The sequence below is a fragment of the Sclerotinia sclerotiorum genome, genomic scaffold, assembly GCF_000146945.2.
Source record: "Sclerotinia sclerotiorum 1980 UF-70 scaffold_30 genomic scaffold, whole genome shotgun sequence".
NCBI lineage: Eukaryota > Fungi > Ascomycota > Leotiomycetes > Helotiales > Sclerotiniaceae > Sclerotinia > Sclerotinia sclerotiorum.
In genome coordinates, this window is record NW_001820806.1 from 173,232 (window position 1) to 193,747 (window position 20,516).

General features: G+C 41.2%; 13 protein-coding genes across 13 annotated transcripts; 8 read left to right on the forward strand and 5 right to left on the reverse strand.

Annotated features, from left to right (window-relative positions):
* Positions 1 to 1,266: 1,266 nt before the first annotated feature.
* Positions 1,267 to 1,783, reverse strand: SS1G_14185 (predicted protein; the record flags this gene model as incomplete). The annotated part of the gene is made up of 2 exons (XM_001584852.1): positions 1,267 to 1,575; positions 1,661 to 1,783. 2 exons carry the CDS (start codon positions 1,781 to 1,783, stop codon positions 1,267 to 1,269), a joined length of 432 nt encoding a protein of 143 aa, XP_001584902.1.
* A 266-nt stretch (positions 1,784 to 2,049) lies between these two features.
* On the reverse strand, positions 2,050 to 2,436 carry SS1G_14186 (predicted protein; the record flags this gene model as incomplete). The annotated part of the gene is made up of 1 exon (XM_001584853.1): positions 2,050 to 2,436. The coding sequence occupies one exon, from the start codon at positions 2,434 to 2,436 to the stop codon at positions 2,050 to 2,052; it is 387 nt and encodes a 128-aa protein (XP_001584903.1).
* Positions 2,437 to 2,836: 400 nt separating this feature from the next.
* Positions 2,837 to 3,976, forward strand: SS1G_14187 (hypothetical protein; the record flags this gene model as incomplete). Its single annotated transcript, XM_001584854.1, has 3 exons — positions 2,837 to 3,015; positions 3,263 to 3,366; positions 3,471 to 3,976. 3 exons carry the CDS (start codon positions 2,837 to 2,839, stop codon positions 3,974 to 3,976), a joined length of 789 nt encoding a protein of 262 aa, XP_001584904.1.
* Positions 3,977 to 4,623: 647 nt separating this feature from the next.
* On the reverse strand, positions 4,624 to 6,240 carry SS1G_14188 (hypothetical protein; the record flags this gene model as incomplete). The annotated part of the gene is made up of 1 exon (XM_001584855.1): positions 4,624 to 6,240. One exon carries the CDS (start codon positions 6,238 to 6,240, stop codon positions 4,624 to 4,626), a length of 1,617 nt encoding a protein of 538 aa, XP_001584905.1.
* A 1,564-nt stretch (positions 6,241 to 7,804) lies between these two features.
* On the forward strand, positions 7,805 to 9,021 carry SS1G_14189 (predicted protein; the record flags this gene model as incomplete). Its single annotated transcript, XM_001584856.1, has 3 exons — positions 7,805 to 8,433; positions 8,496 to 8,793; positions 8,974 to 9,021. The coding sequence occupies 3 exons, from the start codon at positions 7,805 to 7,807 to the stop codon at positions 9,019 to 9,021; spliced, it is 975 nt and encodes a 324-aa protein (XP_001584906.1).
* Positions 9,022 to 9,335: 314 nt separating this feature from the next.
* SS1G_14190 (hypothetical protein) lies at positions 9,336 to 9,617 on the forward strand (the record flags this gene model as incomplete). The annotated part of the gene is made up of 1 exon (XM_001584857.1): positions 9,336 to 9,617. The coding sequence occupies one exon, from the start codon at positions 9,336 to 9,338 to the stop codon at positions 9,615 to 9,617; it is 282 nt and encodes a 93-aa protein (XP_001584907.1).
* A 1,726-nt stretch (positions 9,618 to 11,343) lies between these two features.
* On the forward strand, positions 11,344 to 11,778 carry SS1G_14191 (predicted protein; the record flags this gene model as incomplete). The annotated part of the gene is made up of 2 exons (XM_001584858.1): positions 11,344 to 11,450; positions 11,715 to 11,778. 2 exons carry the CDS (start codon positions 11,344 to 11,346, stop codon positions 11,776 to 11,778), a joined length of 171 nt encoding a protein of 56 aa, XP_001584908.1.
* Positions 11,779 to 12,745: 967 nt separating this feature from the next.
* Positions 12,746 to 14,190, forward strand: SS1G_14192 (hypothetical protein; the record flags this gene model as incomplete). The annotated part of the gene is made up of 2 exons (XM_001584859.1): positions 12,746 to 13,021; positions 13,084 to 14,190. 2 exons carry the CDS (start codon positions 12,746 to 12,748, stop codon positions 14,188 to 14,190), a joined length of 1,383 nt encoding a protein of 460 aa, XP_001584909.1.
* A 478-nt stretch (positions 14,191 to 14,668) lies between these two features.
* SS1G_14193 (predicted protein) lies at positions 14,669 to 15,249 on the forward strand (the record flags this gene model as incomplete). The annotated part of the gene is made up of 2 exons (XM_001584860.1): positions 14,669 to 14,709; positions 15,069 to 15,249. The coding sequence occupies 2 exons, from the start codon at positions 14,669 to 14,671 to the stop codon at positions 15,247 to 15,249; spliced, it is 222 nt and encodes a 73-aa protein (XP_001584910.1).
* A 394-nt stretch (positions 15,250 to 15,643) lies between these two features.
* SS1G_14194 (60S ribosomal protein L24) lies at positions 15,644 to 16,388 on the reverse strand (the record flags this gene model as incomplete). The annotated part of the gene is made up of 3 exons (XM_001584861.1): positions 15,644 to 15,916; positions 16,024 to 16,167; positions 16,338 to 16,388. 3 exons carry the CDS (start codon positions 16,386 to 16,388, stop codon positions 15,644 to 15,646), a joined length of 468 nt encoding a protein of 155 aa, XP_001584911.1.
* A 919-nt stretch (positions 16,389 to 17,307) lies between these two features.
* On the forward strand, positions 17,308 to 18,348 carry SS1G_14195 (hypothetical protein; the record flags this gene model as incomplete). The annotated part of the gene is made up of 1 exon (XM_001584862.1): positions 17,308 to 18,348. One exon carries the CDS (start codon positions 17,308 to 17,310, stop codon positions 18,346 to 18,348), a length of 1,041 nt encoding a protein of 346 aa, XP_001584912.1.
* Positions 18,349 to 19,054: 706 nt separating this feature from the next.
* On the forward strand, positions 19,055 to 19,946 carry SS1G_14196 (predicted protein; the record flags this gene model as incomplete). Its single annotated transcript, XM_001584863.1, has 3 exons — positions 19,055 to 19,203; positions 19,741 to 19,792; positions 19,884 to 19,946. The coding sequence occupies 3 exons, from the start codon at positions 19,055 to 19,057 to the stop codon at positions 19,944 to 19,946; spliced, it is 264 nt and encodes an 87-aa protein (XP_001584913.1).
* Positions 19,947 to 20,340: 394 nt separating this feature from the next.
* Positions 20,341 to 20,445, reverse strand: SS1G_14197 (predicted protein; the record flags this gene model as incomplete). The annotated part of the gene is made up of 1 exon (XM_001584864.1): positions 20,341 to 20,445. The coding sequence occupies one exon, from the start codon at positions 20,443 to 20,445 to the stop codon at positions 20,341 to 20,343; it is 105 nt and encodes a 34-aa protein (XP_001584914.1).
* Positions 20,446 to 20,516: the final 71 nt, after the last annotated feature.

Genomic DNA, 20,516 nt, shown 5'->3' on the forward strand with positions numbered 1-20,516 from the left:
TCGTACTCTGCGGATGAATTTTACAGAATAAGAAGATAGATAATAAAGTATGTGGAGATATAATCTATGTAGTATGCACTGTGCAGCACTTGAAAAGAAGAACGATGATTTGATGAGGGGTTGTGCATGGTCGATTTACCGCGTAGTTAGAATAAACTTTTCGCACTCGTTTACTTCGGAAATTGACGGTTTGATCGTGGGGAACTAGGCCAAGGACTTTCAACGGTGACGTTAAAATTATTCATTTGACAGAAAACCTTAAAGTATGTGACATAAACTTATGAACATATGGCTTCCTTGTATCACAGTGCTTCGTAGGTTTATGTACCAAGCTTCATCCTGGCGTGGCTCGTGGTTTATACATGGAAATGCAAAATTTAAGAGATGTACTTCAAATGAGTGATGTGCCATGTGGAAATGTACCAAGGACTAATATTGGCTGTCCAGCCATCAAAACAAATACATGTAAAGCCAAAGAAAAGCACTTGAAAACAAACTTACGGATAAGCATTTTGCAGTGTGTGGAGATGTTTTATCGAAAAGCAGATTTGCATGAAAATTAGTACAACGTCGACATGTGTATATTCTGATGATATTGTAGCTAGCGTTGCCATTGGCTGTATATTGTAAAACATATGTTTCTCTTCAATGAGTATCTAGAACTCGACGGCTACGATAAGCTTATAGCCTGCCTGCCATTCGGGTTGGATATGTGGCGACGATTTGAACCTGGTCCGGATATCCTGTTAAATAAAGTTTCCCGGAGTATACGGAGATTTTTCTGTGTCCGCTTCATGATTGACATGATAATTCTCGATGATTTTTAAGACTTCAAGTGGGTGGCTTAGGAAAGGTAATGGGTCGATCAAAAAGCTTTCGAGCAGCCATTTTCCGGACGAGTGACATTAGGCCTTTCCCCTATTCTTTCGTCTATGATAATAAGCTTCTTAGCTTTTGATTCGCTGAGGGCCAGTAAAGAGTTCATTCCCCCTCTTTTTCTGGAGAGAGTGGATCTTCAATTCTGGTACCCCTATTGTTAAATTGTTCCCGTCAGACTTGGGGTCTCTGTCTCTTTTGTTCGGCGAGACATTCATCATCTCTTTTCCTCTTTCCGATCCGATCCTTTGAGAGATTTGATGATCATGATCAGAGACACTCAACCTCGCCTAAAGCACTTGGACATTGCATTTGTCACCCCTCTCTGATCCGTATCTTATCTCATCTCATTTACCATCGTAGCATCTTTAGACCTCTCATATTCCATCATCACCACCACCCTCTCTTCCTTTCCCTCCCCTTCTTCCCCTCCTCAACTTCCGCTTCTATCCCCACAACCCTCAAATTATCCTCCACAGTAATCCGCGGCGTCTGTGGCTCCATCGTCGGTTTCACAGCCTCGCCCCTCTTCCTCTCCATTCCCCTTGTACTCTCTTCCACCGTCGCTCCATTTCTCCTCATGCGCGCCTCTTCAATTTTCTTCTCCAAGCCCATCCTCTTTCCAACCAATACCCCTCTTTGCTCTTCTAGATGTGCGATTCGTTCTGGAATTGTTGCTTCGCGAATTTTGCGGACTTGCTGGGAACGTGTTAGTTCGATTTCCTTTATTATTCCCAAATTGAAATGCGAACGATAGATGCAAAAGATGGGGAGTATCAAGTACCTGTTTATGTTCTCCCCGTGTCTTTAGCCCAGCACCATATATTGTGCCAACAACGGTAACCGATGCAATTGCCCCCGTCCATATGATTCTTTTTATTTTGAGGGCCTGTTGTGGTGTTGACATTTTGGTGTGGGATTGGTGGTGAAGGGTAAAAGTGAGGGGTTTCCTATTTCGTCGCAAGATGCGATGTTTTGCTATTGAGGTTGTGTTTATGCCTGTGAGTGTGAATGTGAATGTGAAGCTGTAGAAAATAAATTCGGGCCTTGAACTCCACCGAGGATTCTGGGCTGGATAGTTATGGATAGAAGCTTCGCGCTTCACTCCCGACTAGCCGACATGACAAGAAACACCAAAAAATAAATACGAGTAGATAGGTATCCAAATCCAAATCAAGTCCAAACTCCATTCCAAATTTCATCTACTGATTTTTCTCTCTCTACTTTCTTTTCCAATTCCTTTTCATTTCTCCCTCGAGTATCAGTAAGTGTAACATCTTCTTTTTCTTCTTCTCTTCCTTTTCCTTTTACTTGAACTTTCACATCTAATCTTACATCAACATTTTTCCTTTCCCTCCATCGAATTCCCATTTCCATCTCCATTTCCTCACCAATCAAATTCACTCCCCCCATTCGCGTTTTTACCACGGAGCTCACGGAGCATGAAGCGACATCATTGGTGGGTAGACGTGTACGGTTTGGTGATGAGGGGCAGAAATACCGATAATTTGGTTTGGGGATGAGTAGTAAGCTGCGTGCATGTTGGTTGGATTTGGTCATTTTTCATTTATTATTGATTTCAATAAAAGTAAATGAATGAATGATTGATCATTTTGAAGATATATTTGAATAAATACGGTATTCACTTGGAATTAATTAGAGGATTGCGGCCCAAACTAAATAAGTACCGTAGGTCTTTTCCGCACTGTCGCCAATTGTGTCTACGGAGTGAAGGAGGGGTCATTTTGGGGGTTTAGGAGAAAATGACGTTGGATTTTATGAAAGCAGGGTACCTTGCTGATTTACAGAATTACTGTAATCACTACTTCATTTCAATTCTCACTAACTCCTCCATCATACCCAATCATCCCCCCTCTATCCCTCCATAGAAGGTTTCTACACAGACAAGCAACCAACATCTACTCCCTCCACCACACATCCCCAACATCCCGCTCACACGATGACCACCCCTAGAGTCTTCGTTATCCGTCACGGCGAAACCGAATGGTCTCTTAATGGTCGCCATACAGGAACCACCGAACTCCCACTCACAGCCAATGGAGAAAAAAGAATTCGCGCAACAGGACGAGCATTAATTGGTGATGATCGATTGATTGTTCCTAGAAATTTAGCTCATATGTATGTATATTTCATCTTCTTCCTCGGATCCCAAAAGTTTATCCTTATCAAATAGTCTGCCTCCACGGCAGTGGCCTCCGGAGGGCCAGCGGAGCGACATCCATTGAATGTTTAATTACAGTTGATATTCATGGGGGCAAGCCCCCAAACCCCCATTTGCTCGCTGCGCTCGAATATTTCCCTTTTTGTTCATAGATTTGGGACATCACCCAAAACAAGATAGCCTGCAGTTCTGACAACTACACAGTTATGTATCCCCTCGAAAGCGCGCTCAGAGAACTCTCGAACTTCTTGAAGTAGGATGTGCTGAGAAGCTTCCATGGGAAGAGCAAAGAAAACATGCTGAATCTGGTGAGCACAATCAGGTCCTTTACATCCTCATTTATATCCGACCTTTCCCTAAGCATTTCCCTCCAAAAAAAAAGCAAAGAACCACTCACTAACCCAACACCTAGGAATTCGCACATCAGCCAAAGTAGAAATAACCGAAAACATCCGCGAATGGGACTACGGATCCTACGAAGGCATAACCTCCGCACAAATCCGCTCCGATCGCAAAGCAGCCGGACTCCCCGAATGGGATATCTGGCGCGACGGCTGTCCAGACGGAGAATCCCCCGAACAAGTCACCGAAAGAATCGACGCTCTCATCTCCGACATCCGAACCAAATACCACGGTCCAGTTATTGGGAAGAGTAAAAAAGAGGCGGGGCCAAGTGATGTATTAATCGTAGCTCATGGACATATTCTCCGAGCGTTCGCGATGAGATGGGTAGGTAAGACGTTGATGGATGGACCTACATTTTTGCTTGAGGCGGGGGGTGTAGGAACGCTGAGTTATGAACATAAGAGTTTAGAGGAACCGGCTATTTTACTCGGTGGAGCGTTTATGGTGGATGTGGTGGAGAATTCGGCGAGAGATGAGAGAGGGAGGGTGATTGAGGAGGAGGAGGGGAAATAAGCGAGGAGTGCTCCTTTTTTTATTAGGTTATCAGGGGGGTTAGGAATAGGATAGATGGTTTTAAAGAGGTTAATACATACAGAGAAATATCTCTAGATATACAAATCTCTAAGAAGATAACCAACTAGCAGAACAATATAACATTTTTTGACTCAATAAGATTTACGAAAAATACATGCAAAGATATGATATAAAAAAGATTCCTAGGTCCCCATTACATACATAGTTATGTTATACACACACGGAGTAATTATAATTCCTTATAATTCCTTATATCTATCTCTCGGATTTCTCGATAGCGGTATCTATAGATCTCGATGGATACAATACAATAGTTATATACCGGATTCATTTGGGATGGGTGATGAGTATCTTTATCTTCTCTTCTTGTTTCATCATCAGGGTTTATCGTTTTGCTATGAGTAGGTCATATTGTAAAAAGAAAATTAAAAAAGATCATGTATTTGATATCTAACTAAAATAACTTCTCTTTCTTACTCTCTTCCTTCTTTCATACCTTCCGCCATATAATGCATATACCATAACTCATTTATTATCATGATAAATATTCACGCATGCTCATTCATGGATATGTAAAAACAAACAAACAAGCAAACTATCACTATCCGTCCCATGTTTCCCCTCCATCACTTCATCTCACTAGCCCTCAACATATCAAAAGACTCTCCACTCTCACTACCCTCCTCATCCTTAAAGCCCCCAACAATCCCCTCAACCAAAACACCTCCCTTTCTAAGCTTCTTTCTCCCAACTTCCACTTCCTCAAGCGCCAATTTAGGTCCTTGACCCATTATAAATCTCCTATGCCATTCTCCTACAAACATTCCCTCCGGATCCGCATTATTCCTTATGTTTCTCCATTCCTTCAGATTATCTCCATACATTTCCTCAATATCTGATCCTGTTGTTTCGAAATTCTTAGCCCAATGGGGTTTCCCACCTAATTCCCGCATCAAAAATTCAAACCCTTGATAATATCTCTCGTGACATGGCGGATCCATATCATAAGGACGATAAAGCGTTGCGTTCAAGTAAAGAGTTGCTTCTTCTGTACAAGTAGGATCAAGATGTGGACGAGGAGTAGTACTATTGCTTGTTTCGGTGACGCGAACTTCAACTGGTGCATGAACATAAAGACCATCTGCTGAAACTGGAATACCATGCTCAACGTAATCTGGATCCTCTGGAGTAAGATGATTGAGCCAAGAACTTAATCTTTTGATAGCCTCTGGACCTTTGGAAATTGGAATTGCCCATTCGTTAACGAATTGAGAGTAAAGACAATTCATGAGAAGTGCTTGGCGGGATGGTTGAATAGCAGAACTTTTTGAACCATTTGTAAAACCATATTGCATACCAAAAACGAACCATTCTACCCATGGAAGGATACGTGGAATGCAATGTCCAAGAGCAAGAAGATTATGATAAACGTGATATCCTAACCAAGCATCATAATAAGATTTTGCAGGAGGAACAGGAGCCAAATCAGTCTTTTCAGCCGTCCAAACAACCGCTCTTCTTGTATAAGGAAACCACCAAACTCGAACGAATTCGGTTTGTGTCCAAAGTGTCTTGTTCCAATTATTCATCATTCGGATATCGGTATCAACAGTTTGTTCCCATGAGAGAGTGAAAGCTGGGACTGCTTGAAAAGTAATTTCTGTAATGATACCGATTGCTCCAAGAGAAATGAGAGAAGCGCGAAAGAGTTCTTCATTTTCATTCGGTGAACAGGTTTCCGTTTTACCATCCGAAAGAGTAATCTTCAATTCCAAAATCGAACTTGACAGAATCCCATGTCGTAATGTACTTCCATGAGTACCAGTTGAAATGGCGCCAGCAATCGATTGATGATTGATACTACCCAAATTTGGCATTGCCAAACCCAGAGCATCAAGTTGTTCGCCCACGGAATACAATCGTATACCACTTTGCATAACCACCACTCCCGTCTCCCGATCCGCAGATAAGATTTTATTGAAATTGTCCAGATTAATGAGCCAACTCGATGTGCAAGTGATATTTGAAGGAGAATGACCACATCCTACAGTTGTAATTCTTCTCCTGCATTTTCGAGCGAGATTGACCACTTTTTCTACTTCATCGATAGATTCTGGTTGAATGAATAATTCGGGAGATGAATGAAATGTTCTTGCCCATGTTGATTGTGTATGATTTGTTTTTGCTCGGAATGGGATGTCATCGCCATATCTTTCTAATTCGAATTTGATTGCGGGGTCCATCTTTGCGCCTGGACTTATTTTTCTTTGGATGTGTAAGTAGGTTGTTGTTTTGATGGTGGAAAGTTGATGGAACTTACTATTTAATTTGGGCTGATAATTATTGTACAGCATTCATCTGGGATTGAATCCAGAATGAAGTGAATGAAAACAAAACAAAACAAATAAATCCGCCCTTCGCTTGGGACGAAAGGAAGATTTCATCACATATTTTGTATTCCCTTGAGGGAGGGGTTGATACTTTTTTATTAGGCGGGGTGATGGCTGCAGATGGATGGATGGATGATGAGTGCATTAGAAAATCGAAAATCAAAAATAAAAATAGAACCCGGATACCGACAAGAATGAGATAACAAGGGTAAGAAGATCCCATCCAATCTAAAGTTATATGAAAACTATATCACGAATAGGCATTTTTGAGAATTGATTCTACAATCACATTGTAGAAGTCAGGAGGATGAATATCGGTATGTATCGGAATTCCATCTTTGAGTGAGTGTTAACCTTAATGAGGTCATGGAATATTGGATGGAATATCATAAAAGGTTTGCTATTCGCTCTTTGCTCTTATTACTATCACTCGATCAATTGAATGACGCTCCGCTGGTCCTCCGGGGGCCACTGTCGTGGAGGCAGACTATTTGAAGAGGAAGAGAAATAATCTTACATTTTTATATCTTCAAAAACTCGAGCGCAGCAAGCTATGGGGGTTTGGGGGCTTGCCCCCATTAATAAAATAAGTACTATGTAAATCTACTATTTTGCATCAATTCATTCCCATTTCACTGCTATGCTCCAGTCGCTCTAGTCTAGCTTTTCCCTTCTAGAAAGTTTCTAGAATTTCTAGACTTTTTCTTTCTATTCAAAAAAGAAGATATATTAGCAAGGAATGCCTTGTATATCAACTTCTATTCATATCCTTTCAAATATGCAAGGCGAGCTGTCAATGATGTTCACCACCAGTCAATGAGTGAGGGATCCCATTAATATAACAATGTCATTCAAAATTTCATTGTATCTCGTGAGTCTCATATTCATCATTCAATACACATCAACACATGTGCTATTTGATTCTCAGTATGATCTTCTTTTGCTAGAATGATCTACAATGAAGGATAGGAAGATCCCCCTCTACACGTTCCTCAGATCCCAATCCCTAACTCTCATCTCTTTCTTAAATTCTTTGCATGAATTTCATCTGAACTTTGACCATTTCAGGTCCTCAATGGTCCCTGATAATTGATCAACCTTCATATGCGGAATATCCGAACCCCTCTATTCTGTTCAAATAAGGTAAAAATTTAGATATTGGGTCATTTAAACACACAGGAGAAATTTCTTTTGCATTGTACGACCTCAGGGAAGTGTATTTAGATATTTGGTGACTAGAACTTCAATATCTATCTAGTAGGTATCTATCTACATTTCTCTTCCATGTGTGCATACATACCATACTTACTTACTTCTGTATACATACATCTCTTTCTGTATATACACATACCTTCTACCGACCTGTTTATGATCTAGAATCTCCAAGTTGTCTTCAAGAAGAAATAAAAATGAAATAATGGTTAATATCGTCCTATCGCCTACATTATCAACTGGAATGTCTCCCTCCTCAGCAACCAGCAACTTTTGCGGTCTTCCTCGTCCCTCAATCTCCCACTCTCATTCCAAATCTCACGAACCAATATCAGATGCAAGTTCGACTACCTCCTCCAAATTTCGCAAACAATTAGTAGCAAATGCTCGACCTTTACTTCTCCGACGTCGAGATAGCACAAATACAACCCACAGTATTCCATCGTTAAACAACAAATCCAAGCTCAGTACCAGTACCAGTACCAGTACTTCCTACGAAAATCATACCTCCTCTTCTACCTCACCGATCCCACCATCACGAAACCTAAAATTAAAAAAATCACAACCACCATACACCAATTCGCCCAACTTTTCTCTGCCCCTCAATAATAGCAATAATCCCAAACGAAAATCTACAGAATTTCAATGGGGCGCGCGAAGATCAATTGAGTGTGATTCTCGAATACTTGGGATGAAACACGAAGTATCAGTAGCCACACGACCAATCCCGACCCTGCCGATCCCACTTCAGTCCCCAAAACCCCACCTCTCGCGATTCCAGAAACCATCAAAAGAAATTTTGAGTCCAACGTCGACTTCTACATCTTCACCTCCGTACACCAAGATTTGATAAAATAGGTGTGAGGAGAACGAGCGAGTAATTCGAAACTTCCGAGTTATTCTTCTTATTCTCGAAATACGGAGAGTGTGGAAAATACGGGTAACAATACGGGTATATCAACAACTACATCCACATCCACATCCGCACCGGCGAAACCTCCAAACCTAGTAAGAAGCGAACAACCGACTTTAGATCTGGAAGAAAACTCCAGAGATATCAAAGAAAATTTGGCACCACAAGAACAAATCGATTACACGAGTTCGGCATTGGGAATTAGAATGGCTAGTTCGGTTGGCAGTGAGAGGGGAACACCAGAGGTGATTCCGAGACCAATTGCGCATCCACCAAAAGATGTAGGTTTTTTTTTCTCTTTTGTCTTCCTTTTCCGATTGTGCGATATTCGAATGGATGGTGAGCATCTGCGACACTTAGGGAAATGAATGGGAATGGTGATATGGGGGCAAGTCCCCAAACCCTCTTTGCTCGCTGCGCTCGATGATTTTATATATACTGCTAGTCTGCCTCCACGGCAGTGGCCCCCGGAGGGCCAGCGGAGCGTCATTTACAAGGCTTTCTTTTGAATGATATTTTATTTCAATTGGTTTAAATATCTCCAATTTCCCAACCCGTAAACACAGATCCTACCCCGCAGTCTCCATTTCCCACTCAAATAAATAAAGAACACAATTCTAACATCTTCCTTCATCAAAAAGCTCGAATCAATCGCTCGTATAGATTCCTCCTTAATCTTCGAACACTTCACCACATCCGACGCCTGGGTTCTAGGCTCCGCATTACGAGAACGTCTCCTTCCACATCCCACCCCCGTCGTCATAAGTATCTCCCTCAGTAACGCCAATCAAATCCTTTTCACTGCTGTACGCATAGTGGTACCATGCCGGATAATGATAGTTGGGTCTCGCGAAAACGGAAAACGGTATTGAGATGGGGAGTTAGTACTTGGTATATGTGGTGTAAATTTGAAGGGGATGAGGGGGCTTTCGCGAGGAAATATGGATTGGGGAATGAGTCGGGGGATTATGCTATTCATGGGGGTGGTGTACCCATTAGGGTTACGGGTGTGGAGGGGGTGGTGGCTTGTGTGGTTGTTAGTGGGTTGAAACAGTGGGAGGATCATGGGGTTATTGTGGAGGTTATTAGGGATTTATATTATTGAGGGATTGTATGTGGGAGGGGGGAGTCTACGAGGTTACAATCTTGTGAGAAAGGGTAGGGTTAGCATCTGGTGTTTTTCATATCCATCCACTATTTGCATATAACAAATAGCACAACTGAATGGTTCAGCTTGGAATGGTTGATGGCGGGTTGGGTTGGGTTTGTATTATTTGATATGATATGATACGGTTACTTTGGGTTTGTATTAATTATTTCACTCGCGGTAACAGGCGCATGAAGTTGATAAAAGAAAGAAAGAAAGACGGACAGAAATGGAAGCCAATCAAAGGAAAGGGAAGTCAATGAGGTAATGAATGATTCAGTAGATGGAATCCGGAAAGAGGGTAATATATTTATACAAAGAACTATATATGTATCTCTTCAATGAAAAGTTTTTATATACTTTTTTGATTTATTCTTTTATTATAATATATCTTATTGTAGATAATTAGTCAAAGCCTAACAATTTTAGATTCTTCTATTCCCCTTTAACATATTGCATAAAAGACTCGAAGGATATATATTCCTTAAATCGGCAAATTGCACACAGGGATAGCTAATTACATCCACAAAGCTTCCAACGATGAACGAACCCATGACATTCATTACCCGAGAGACATAAACAATCTTACCCTTTGTATAAATATAAATCGACTTCCATTTACCTACCAACAACGTATTCCTCGCTGATGAGATACGACTAATAATTACTGTAAATGGGTAGCTCAAATATTTTTAAATGTTAGAATTGGAAACGATGGGAAAATTAGTCGTTATGTTGATAAAGTCTGCGGTGAAAGCAGCCTTAACTAGTGCTCGAATTGCTGGTAATGAGTGCACTACTGGAAGTCTCACAAAGAAATATTTAGCTGATATTGTTGTTTTGATGCCATAATAGTAACTGGTCCCTAAGTGCTGTCATTACTAGAGTAATGCAGCGAGATAAATTGGTGGTTGTGATGTGCATAGTCTCTTTGTTAATTTGATATGATGTTTGTTGATAGTGTGATTAGTAAAGTAGTGGAAATTCGAAACTATTAATTTTGTTACTGCGCACGAATATGGGCCGGAGAGAGGAAGACATAGCAGTGGAAGAAATTGTTAAAATTGTCAAATTTTATTGCACAGCTAACTAGCTAAGAGTTTTATGATGAAGGCATGGAGGGCGTGATGAATGCATTTCCCGTCAATTTTCAATGCGGATCTTCTCCCCAAGAATCTATGTATCTAGAAGCAGCCAGTTCTGAGGCCATGCAAACATAATTTAGAGAGGCCAGACATTCATTAATCAATGATTTAGCCAGTGTAATCTCACAGGTAGTCGTAGCACTACACAAAGATATTGCAAATTTCAACATGAAAGAATGAGAGAAAATTTTAGTCGGCGAGGATACTTAGCTAGAACCAAGAGTCAATACAATCTCATATACGTTCCAGACCTTCACACTTCCATCACCAAATATATCCCATTTGGAATATCTTGTACAGTTATCCTATAGTACAATGTTGATTGGTGCTCATAAGCCCGAATATGCGCCCATGGTCTTGCTTTTCTGATCTTTTGAAGGAAAGATGAAGCTATGAAGGTTGGTGAAAGCGGAAGTTAACGATGGATTGGAATGGCAATGAAACTTGACAATCTGTAAAAATATATCCTCCTGAATGTAGGAGCACACAATCTTAAGTGCTTATCATCAATATGTTGTGACCCAAGCCAAACAGCAGCCATGGCAAGCTTACATGTAGAATCGAAAACTCAGATTCCATATTTCCTTGAAGCAGCCGAAACGAATCAAGGGGGGAATAATTCAGCAGGCTGGAGTTTGAGGCTGGAGTTTGTCCGCATAGTTCCGTGTGCAAACTATAGCCTAGAGAAACATTTGAATTGGGACGGCTCTCGAATTATAAAGGGCATTGAAAGGTGACGGACGCTGTCCCAACATCTACAACATCACATCAAATCTAAGGTGAAAGGAGATGCGGAGAATGACTGAGCTAAACCGTTATCTGTCAAGAGAACATTCCTTAGTCAGCCCTAAAAATGTGAAGCAATAGCAGGGTAACATATATTAAGACGATGAAACATCCGACAAAACAGGCAGGCAGAGAAATATGAGGTACAAGAAGCAATGAGCACTTGGCTCGTGTTTAATACATCCTAGTTAAGACGGGAAAGTTTTATTGTACACATTATAGACATTGTAGAGCATGATACGTCGCCTGTACTGTCAACTCGGCAAGATCTGAGAATTTGTGATAGTTTGAAACACCTGTGATGAGAACTATCAATCACACAGTATAAAGAATAATATAAAGCGTATAACTTTAGAACAGGCTATACACAAAAACTTTCAGGAACTGCAATGTCCTAGGGCTTCCGGAACCGATCCTTCAAACGGAACAAGCCCCTAAGCGGAAATATACACCCATCCCAGAATGAGAAGGTGCCACTTGCACATGAAGAAAAGCCGTCGTAAGCTGTACCCGTGATATTGGAAACACGAAGCATAAAGGCCAACTAAATTGAAGGAAAAGTTATTTTGTTGCAAGTCTGATTTTTTGCCCAGCTTTCTGCTTTTCCTTACTTGGTTTGGTTTGTAGTCTGAAATGAGTAATTAGTGGAACTTTGTAACGGGAAGGACGGCATCTGTGTCGGGGAGGACTAATGTAGTGTAGCTTTGTCCTTTTTTACTCTTATTCCCACCACTAAATGTTGGAAATCACAGTGAAAGTGGATGAAGGTTTAGGAGGAGGGAGGAGGAAGAAGGAAGAAGAGAAGTTGATAAGTCGGATGTGAAGGTCGAAAAAATAACTTGGCCTTACTAACCTTAACTACATCACGTGAATACGTGTAATTTTTGTGCACGAACTTTTACTCCTCCGAGGTAATTGGATTTGTACATCTCCTTCCATGAAATTGTCAAACGCGCCGTGAATACCATTAAGAATGAGGTAATTTGTTCTCTACATCATTATAAAAAGAAATATATTTAACGATGACCGCCATTGACTCGGAATACCTTTATTTTTGCCCATTTTGACTGCTACCTTCATTGCAAGAGATGGCCATACGTCTCGCATATCTCCGCGTATCAACGCGCCACAATAAACCTTCCGCAGATTGTCAAAATGACTGAATTAGATCACAAAGCCCAGTCAGAAGCTTTAAGTCCTCCAAAACCAGCGCAGCCAATAACGGCGGATCAGTTACTAGAACTGGAAGAGCGACAACGGGCAAGGTGTAATGGGACAAATGGTGAACCGAGACGAATCAAGACGGGGTGTCTAGAAATTGATGATTACGTTCTTTGTGCCAGTAAAAATGAATTGAATCCGGGGTTTGAAAGAGGTATTGTGGTAGGCTTGAGTGCTGCTGATGGAGATGAATCCGTAGGTAGTAGATTGGTAAGTTTCTACAACATTGTGTATCCAATCCTGCATGAACTAGATAACTGATACGATGTTAGATATCTCTCAATCTTATAGCCACAGTTCTCCTTCAACATGTTGAAATGGTAAATGCCACTCAGAACCCTCAAATTAAATCAAGAAATGCGTCAAAGCCAAAGGTCGTAGTGATCGATACAACCGGTTCCTTCAATCTTCCTCTCCTAGTCAAGGTGTTGAGATCAGGACTTCTTAAAATGAGACATGAGACGAGAAGTATGAACGATACAAGGATGAATCATGGGAATAGTCACAATTCAGAAGCAGATACCGAAATTGAGATACAAAAAGAGGTGTATACAATGTTGGAGCTGGTTGCAATTAGTAGAGTCTTTGATATTGAGGGATTATGGGAGGCATTAAGTGAAATAGGACGAACAGATGGCCAACTCAGTAAGGATGAGGAACAGGAAAACTTTAATAAAAATCCATCGCCGAAAGCCAAACGTGCTGAAAAGCAAGCAGAACCCCCACTGTACAAAATACCAGATGAAATTGGCGATAGCGAAGAAGAAGACGTTGAAATGACCCCGCCACTAGTCCAACCCACAACATCGAACACAAGCGAGGCAGAAATTGGTCCCGAAATACTAGTCATTGACAACATGCACTACCTAATATCCCACCTCTTCACGCACTCCGAAAAATCCTCAGCACACAATCTCCTCTCCCTACTATCACGGACCCTACACACATTAACTCATACCCAAAATATCCTCACCATCCTCCACAACACCACCATTTCCACCAAAATCAACTACACAAAACCCGGTGCTCGTCAAGCTCCTCCAGCTATCCAATCTATAATCACTTCCGTGGCCCAAAAACCTTCACTAGGAAGAATCTTTGATGATTTCCTAGATCTACATATCATGATCTCCAAAATACCAAAGAGGAGAGCAGATGCCGAGATTCTCTATGGTCAGGATGAGAAATTTTCGGAGGAAGTTAATTATTGTTTTGTTTTTGAGGTATTGAGGGATGAATGTCCTATTCTGGGTGGAGATAGAGGTTTGGGAAGGAAGTTTGGAGATAGAGAACAGAGATGGGGACTCTTTGAGATCGGGAATGAGGGGATGGAGTTGGTTGATGCTTTCAGGGGTGGCGAGGAGATGGTGATGGGATGACGGGAGACGTTGTGGCATGATCGGATGATGGATAAATTTATGAACTTGGGGAAAGATAAGATGGTATAAATGCTGAGTGAAGCACGTATGATTGCAATTTTAAGGAGAAGAATGGGATCTAGAAGAGACTTCTCCCTCATCACCATCAGTACAACAGTACTCGCAAGTTGCGATTGCATTATGCCGGGTAGTATCATACATTTACTACGTACTTGATAATACCTGCGAACTAGGTACTGTGTTATGAGATGAGATGAGATGAAATGGATTTATATTCTCCATGTTCGTACCTATAAAATGGAGGCAGAGAAACTCGCTTCCATGTTGAACCTCAAATATAAAGACTATTTACCAACATCATCCAACAATAGATGTTATTGATCATCAAACCAAAAGCCTTCTCTACACCATATACCAAATCCCAGCACTTAAAAACCAAAATTCATCCTGTTACATCCTTAACAAAACACACACCCCCATGATTCTACCCTTTTATGAGGAGCTAGCGCAAATGGCAGAGTGAGTGGAACGGCGGGTTCATACGTACCATACATTATATCCTATCTTTTATCCTCTTCCACTTCCTCAAATATCGCTGACCAGTAACCCACAGTACTCAAGAAACCATTATAATCTATTTTCCACTCCCCATTATGCAATCAAAAACGATTAAGCACTAGAACGCTACTGAAGAAACTTCAACTCAACTCTCATTTCATCATCAATCTTGTGGGAAGAAACCAAGAAAGGAAAACAGAGAATTGCAATATATCCGCGAAATGTGAACCGGGAAGATGAGGAGAAGGTACTCTTATAGAACTCCAAGTTCTGTCCATTGGTTATGACTAAGCATATTATTATGAATATATGCATTGGAGGAAAGATCAAAATGGGAAATGGGATGAAAAGTTAGAGGTATTCTTAAAAGTTTATCAATTGGATATGTTTTTTGTGGTGGACATGTCGGACACTGTGGAAAAGATTCAAATCGAGCCTCGTGGGTGGAGAGGAGAGCGCCTAAAACCTAGGAGAAATAAAGAAGATTGCGAGAGGAAATAAAAAGTGTTAGGGGCATAATCACACAAACATGACCCCGACTACCATGTCCAGTGGTATTGGTAGTATTATTAAATTCCTAGGTCTTTCGTAGGCCCAAGAAACCAAATGACTCCATTTGTTCGTAAATCTCCAAGTTATGAAACTTAGCAGAATGCAATTACATATGCACACACATTTCGCATCTTATTGCACTGAGATGCATGTCCTTCCTGACCATCGCTTTTTGTACCATTCTTGTCATTGTGAAGCTATTGACCAAGATCACGCAGAAAGCCCATATTTGCTCGACCATGCTTGATTGAAAACCTCCCGAAATATTCGAAGATTATTCGTTCATTTCTTTAACAACAACCCAGTCCATTCCATTGCACCCCCACAACCACAAACCACAAATTTAACGGCTAGTGTTCATTGGCTTTGGTGCCTTACCCTTGGAACCTTGCTTGCTGACTTTCGATTGGGTGGAAACATTGGTCTTTGCCTTTGCGGCCTTCTTGACGGCTTGCTCTGCGGCACGCTTCTCCTTGGCTGCCTTGATAGCGGATTCACGAGCAGCGGATCTGGCTTCTGGTCTTTGACTTCTTCGCTCCTTGATGACTTCGAGGGAAGCACCAACAATACCTCTTTGGGACTTGACGGTCTTGCGGGAACGCTTCTTGGCAACCTCCTATATGTTGAGAACTTCGTTAGTATTTTTGGCCTTCCGAAAATTCCCGTGATGTCATTTATCCCATCTCGATGCGGATTGACTTGCGAAATAAATTGATATCGTACCTCAGAGATACCCTTCTTGTGTTGTCTTCTGAAGAGAACGGTCCATGCAATTCGGCGAGGGTTCTTGCGTTGCAAGAACAACGATTCAGATTTACCGTTTTGGAAACGGAAGATCTTGGAGTCTCCACGAACGTAGAGCTTGCCCTATATAATTGACAAACATAATCAGCATTGAGTTCCCCAATTCCCAACCCTTATGCGCTCTTGAAGTCATTCTGAAATCTGCGCCTCCGTGATCCATCCATCTTCTCCCTTCCTCCTCAATTCCTGACATCCACCGCCACACCGTAATCATTGAGGAGTAACACTCGTACCTTTCCAGGGTAGATCTTAGCTCCGGAGAAAGAATCTTCGTAAGTACGCATGATGTCGACGGTGTAAGTTGTCGGTTGTCGTGGTTTGTCGTGCGATGGTTGTTTCCTGCGGAGTCGTGGGCAGGTTCGAGATATTGCCAAACACCGATTTCGTTAGGCTCTTAATTTTTTTGGTTTGCGATTTGCGTGCGAGCGCTAAAGTCTCGCTAAATTGGCCCTAGTTGAATTATCTTGAGCCTTGTCAATAACCTTGTCAGCCTTGTCAGCCTTGTAAGCTTCTCGTACTATTAGGATGATAATCGACCTTTTGTAGAGTTGGTTACAATATGAAGGAGCAAAGATAAGAATTTAGGACGCTTATAATGTTTTAATTTTCGTGAAATGTCTTATTGGCTTCAGAATGGTGTAAAAATCTGAACCTTGGAATGATGACCACGTGATCTACCCCCATCGCTTGCATCCTATTCCTCACTTCTCGTCTTGGAAACATGGACCTTTGCTCTCAACACCTGCAAGTTCGTTATAAGCAGTAATAACCATGACGCCTGTCAAGGTATCATTCAGTCCAGAATCGTATCCCCTTGGATGTCCACAAATACTGGAAGAAATCGGTCATGATAATGGTCATACTTGGACTTGGACGCCTTTACTTCAGCATAAATGTTCATTTCCACCAGAGATCTTTTCGCAGGTTATGCTGAATTTGATTCGAAATCCAAACATTAACTCTAACCATTTATTTCGAGCCGATATATCTTTGGAACAGCAATTTGATGAGAATTTTCAAAATGATCCCACGATTCCTGCGAGGATCATTCATTTTCACAGCTACACTTTACAAAAAGTTATGGTAAGAACCATGATACCTAGAAATATTCTAAAAGATAGGCCACTCGATCAAACGTGTCTTTTTTATACGCAAACTACCGATGCTGGAGAACTTCAATCTTTAGTCATTTATCTCCCTCATATGTCATCACCTGATGAATCACCATTTTATCATCCCAAGGTTCACGGAATCGCCTTCCAGCATACTTTTAACCCTGGGACGCAAGATGGAAAGATTGCAATACACTATTCATTTTTCGACTCCGAACCTCGCAGTCAGATACTTGAAAGAACCGCTGGGCATCTTCTGGCTGCTCTGTATAAGCATGGACAAGGAACTGCCGCAGGATATGTCAAGAAAGTTCATCATGATACTATCATACCTCAAGCTACTGTTCAGAATACATATGCTCGTCTCAAGGCCAAATATGCAAAGACTCTGATTGACAATTGGGGTGAAGTCACAGACCCTGAAAAGCATGTTTTCGAAGACCTGAACATCGCAGCATTCCTCATTGAACTTTGGGCCGATACTTATAAAGATATAGAGTTTCCAGGTTATGTTGATATTGGCTGTGGAAATGGATTGCTCGTTCATATTTTATCAGAGGAAGGTTATACAGGATGGGGATTTGATGCTAGAGAACGAAAATCTTGGAGTGTTTTCGGGCCAAAAACACGAGAAAAATTACAAGAACTTGTCTTAATACCTTCAATTCTATATTCAGAGTCAAATGAAAATCAAACCTCGGGGCCTAATATTCATGATGGGACGTTTCCTAAGGGAACATTCATTATTTCAAATCACGCCGATGAGCTGACTCCATGGACACCTATCCTTGCGAGTATCTCCCGATCTCCATTTATGATGATTCCATGTTGTAGTCATGCTCTCAGTGGTGCAAGATATAGAGCACCGCCTCCCAAAGGATCCGAAGGTACCCCATCGGCTTACGCTTCTCTTGTCGCATGGGTTGTGGGGCTTGCTGAGGGATGTGGATGGGAAGTAGAGAAGGAATGGCTACGAATACCTAGTACGAGAAATGCAGCTTTGATTGGAAGGAGAAGAAAATTAGATTATGGAGAGATTGATGCACGAGAATTTGTGGATGCAAATGGTGGAGCTGCAGGTTGGAAGGAGAATGCAATGAAGTTGGTGACTGGGAAAGCAAAAAATCATTGATGGATTCGTGTCCAAGGCTCACGCTGTTATCAATTCTACCAGCCAGTACATCATCACGTGCGAAATTCTTTTTCCAATCACAAAGTGCCAGAGAGAGATACATTGTCTATCTGCGAGCCAATTTTCCACAGCCCAAAATTTCATGGCCCGATTTCGGAATGCTGAGAAATACCCAGTTATCTGTGAAACCTTTCCGCCAACAAGGAAACGCTATTGGATGAGCTACTTATATATGAAATCATTTCCTCTTTCTCGGAAATGCCGTGAGGTGCACCATTTGAAGCCATTTCCACATCCTCGAAAGATCCATGGGAGACGTCTCTATTTGCAACCCACCCAGAACCAGGAAATATCATAAAATACACCGCCTCCGTCAGTGCAAATAAGTGGTCGTCAATTTACCATTACATTTTCCCATTATAAGTCGAATCTTCAAGCTTAAGCACCTCAGAACTTTCCAAATTCTTTTTCAATCCTTTCTAAATCTGATACCTTATTCTGCGTTTGTTGCCGCAAACATATTTTGTATAAATAGCCCTATGACCTTATCCTTCTTCAAGGTATTTAACCATTCTCGGCTAGGTAATTGGCATCCATATCGAAATATTATTCCCGCCCACTTTTACATCGATGCATAGATGTGTAAGTCGCCCGCGGGTGTACATGTGAAACCCTTTCTCAAATTCACAAATACATGAGATACACCATGTGCATACAAGGGCACTTCCCTCGAAGCGAAGATGTCGCAGGCAAAACAGGAGAAGATGGAAAGATATATCAATTGGGAGCTCCCATCCACTTTGTATACCATCCTGACCTAAAGGCCAAGAGCCAAAAGCCGATAGTACTACAACTGTAAGCTATTACTTCATGACTTCTTACCTTTTACATTCAAGAGGTCCAAGACACTGAACTGCTGTCCAGTTCGAGCAAATTCTCGTACCCAGGAGAGTGTCTATTGTTAAGATTCGAATATTTCGTTAGATTTATGGTTTCCAACCAGTTCATTACTTCTTTTGAAGTCAATCGTTGAAATGATTTGAGTTTCGCATCACTCCCATATTTCTAATTGGTCAAGCGATTAGCTGAACATCTTTCAAATAGCTTCACTCCTTTCCAATTGTTTCAATCCTCAAAGTCTCCTTACTCCTGAATGCTATGAATAGCCCGTTCTAGCTTTAAACTAAGTACAGCCTCAATCATTGTTGAAATAAAAAAAGAACTCGAAACCTCCAACACTGACAGGGTGGATTACTGATTCCAATATGGAAACAGAGAGTAGAAATTAGTCTGCTGCCATTTTCGAAATAACCATCATATATGGCATTAAAGCCACCGAGTGATGATGATGATAGTGTTTATTTGTCCATCTGATCCGAGACATCGGAACAGTATTCAGATTGAGAAAAAGGCTCAATTATTCCTTTTCTCCGCAACCATTGCTGTTTGATTCAATATTGACATTAGTGTCGATCATTCCACTGGTATTCGATAGAGTTGCTAGATCTAATTAGATTACACACACATACACATAGCGAACTGCAAGTTCGAAAGAAGTTCCAGGCACCACTGCATTAAATATATTGGTTGACATATGAGTGAGGAGTATAAAAGAAGAGTTGATGGTAAAATTTGGGAAGACGCTCGGAAGGAACTCGGAAGCTGTGAAATAAATTAGAGCAATGGAGAATGGATAGCCAAATCGGACTGAGAGAGGAAAAACCCTTGCATGCCGGCCAGTGCCCGTTCATTTCAATGTCTTTGTGAAGCTACAGCTAGGAAGAAAGCATGGAAGAGAACAGCCTGTGCCATATTTGTTGGATATTCACCAAGAGAAATCAGGAATAGATGGCGGGGTAAAGAGAAAGAAAAAACGACGTATAACATCTCTTTCCGCAGTTGTCCAATGATACGTTGTAGAAGAAAGAGAAGGGTAGAAAATGATAGAGAGGAAAGAGCAATATATTGCGTATATCATCTACATATATCCGATTACGCACAGTGAGTCACAATAGAAATGATACTTCTGAATGTCTTTTCGTTTTCCTCCTTTGTGACGGAATTATCATCACCATACCAATCTACAGGATGAGACATGATTAGTAAATAGAGCTAAAGAATAGAAAATAGAAGAAGAGAAAGAGATATTGTATCGACGAGATGCAGGT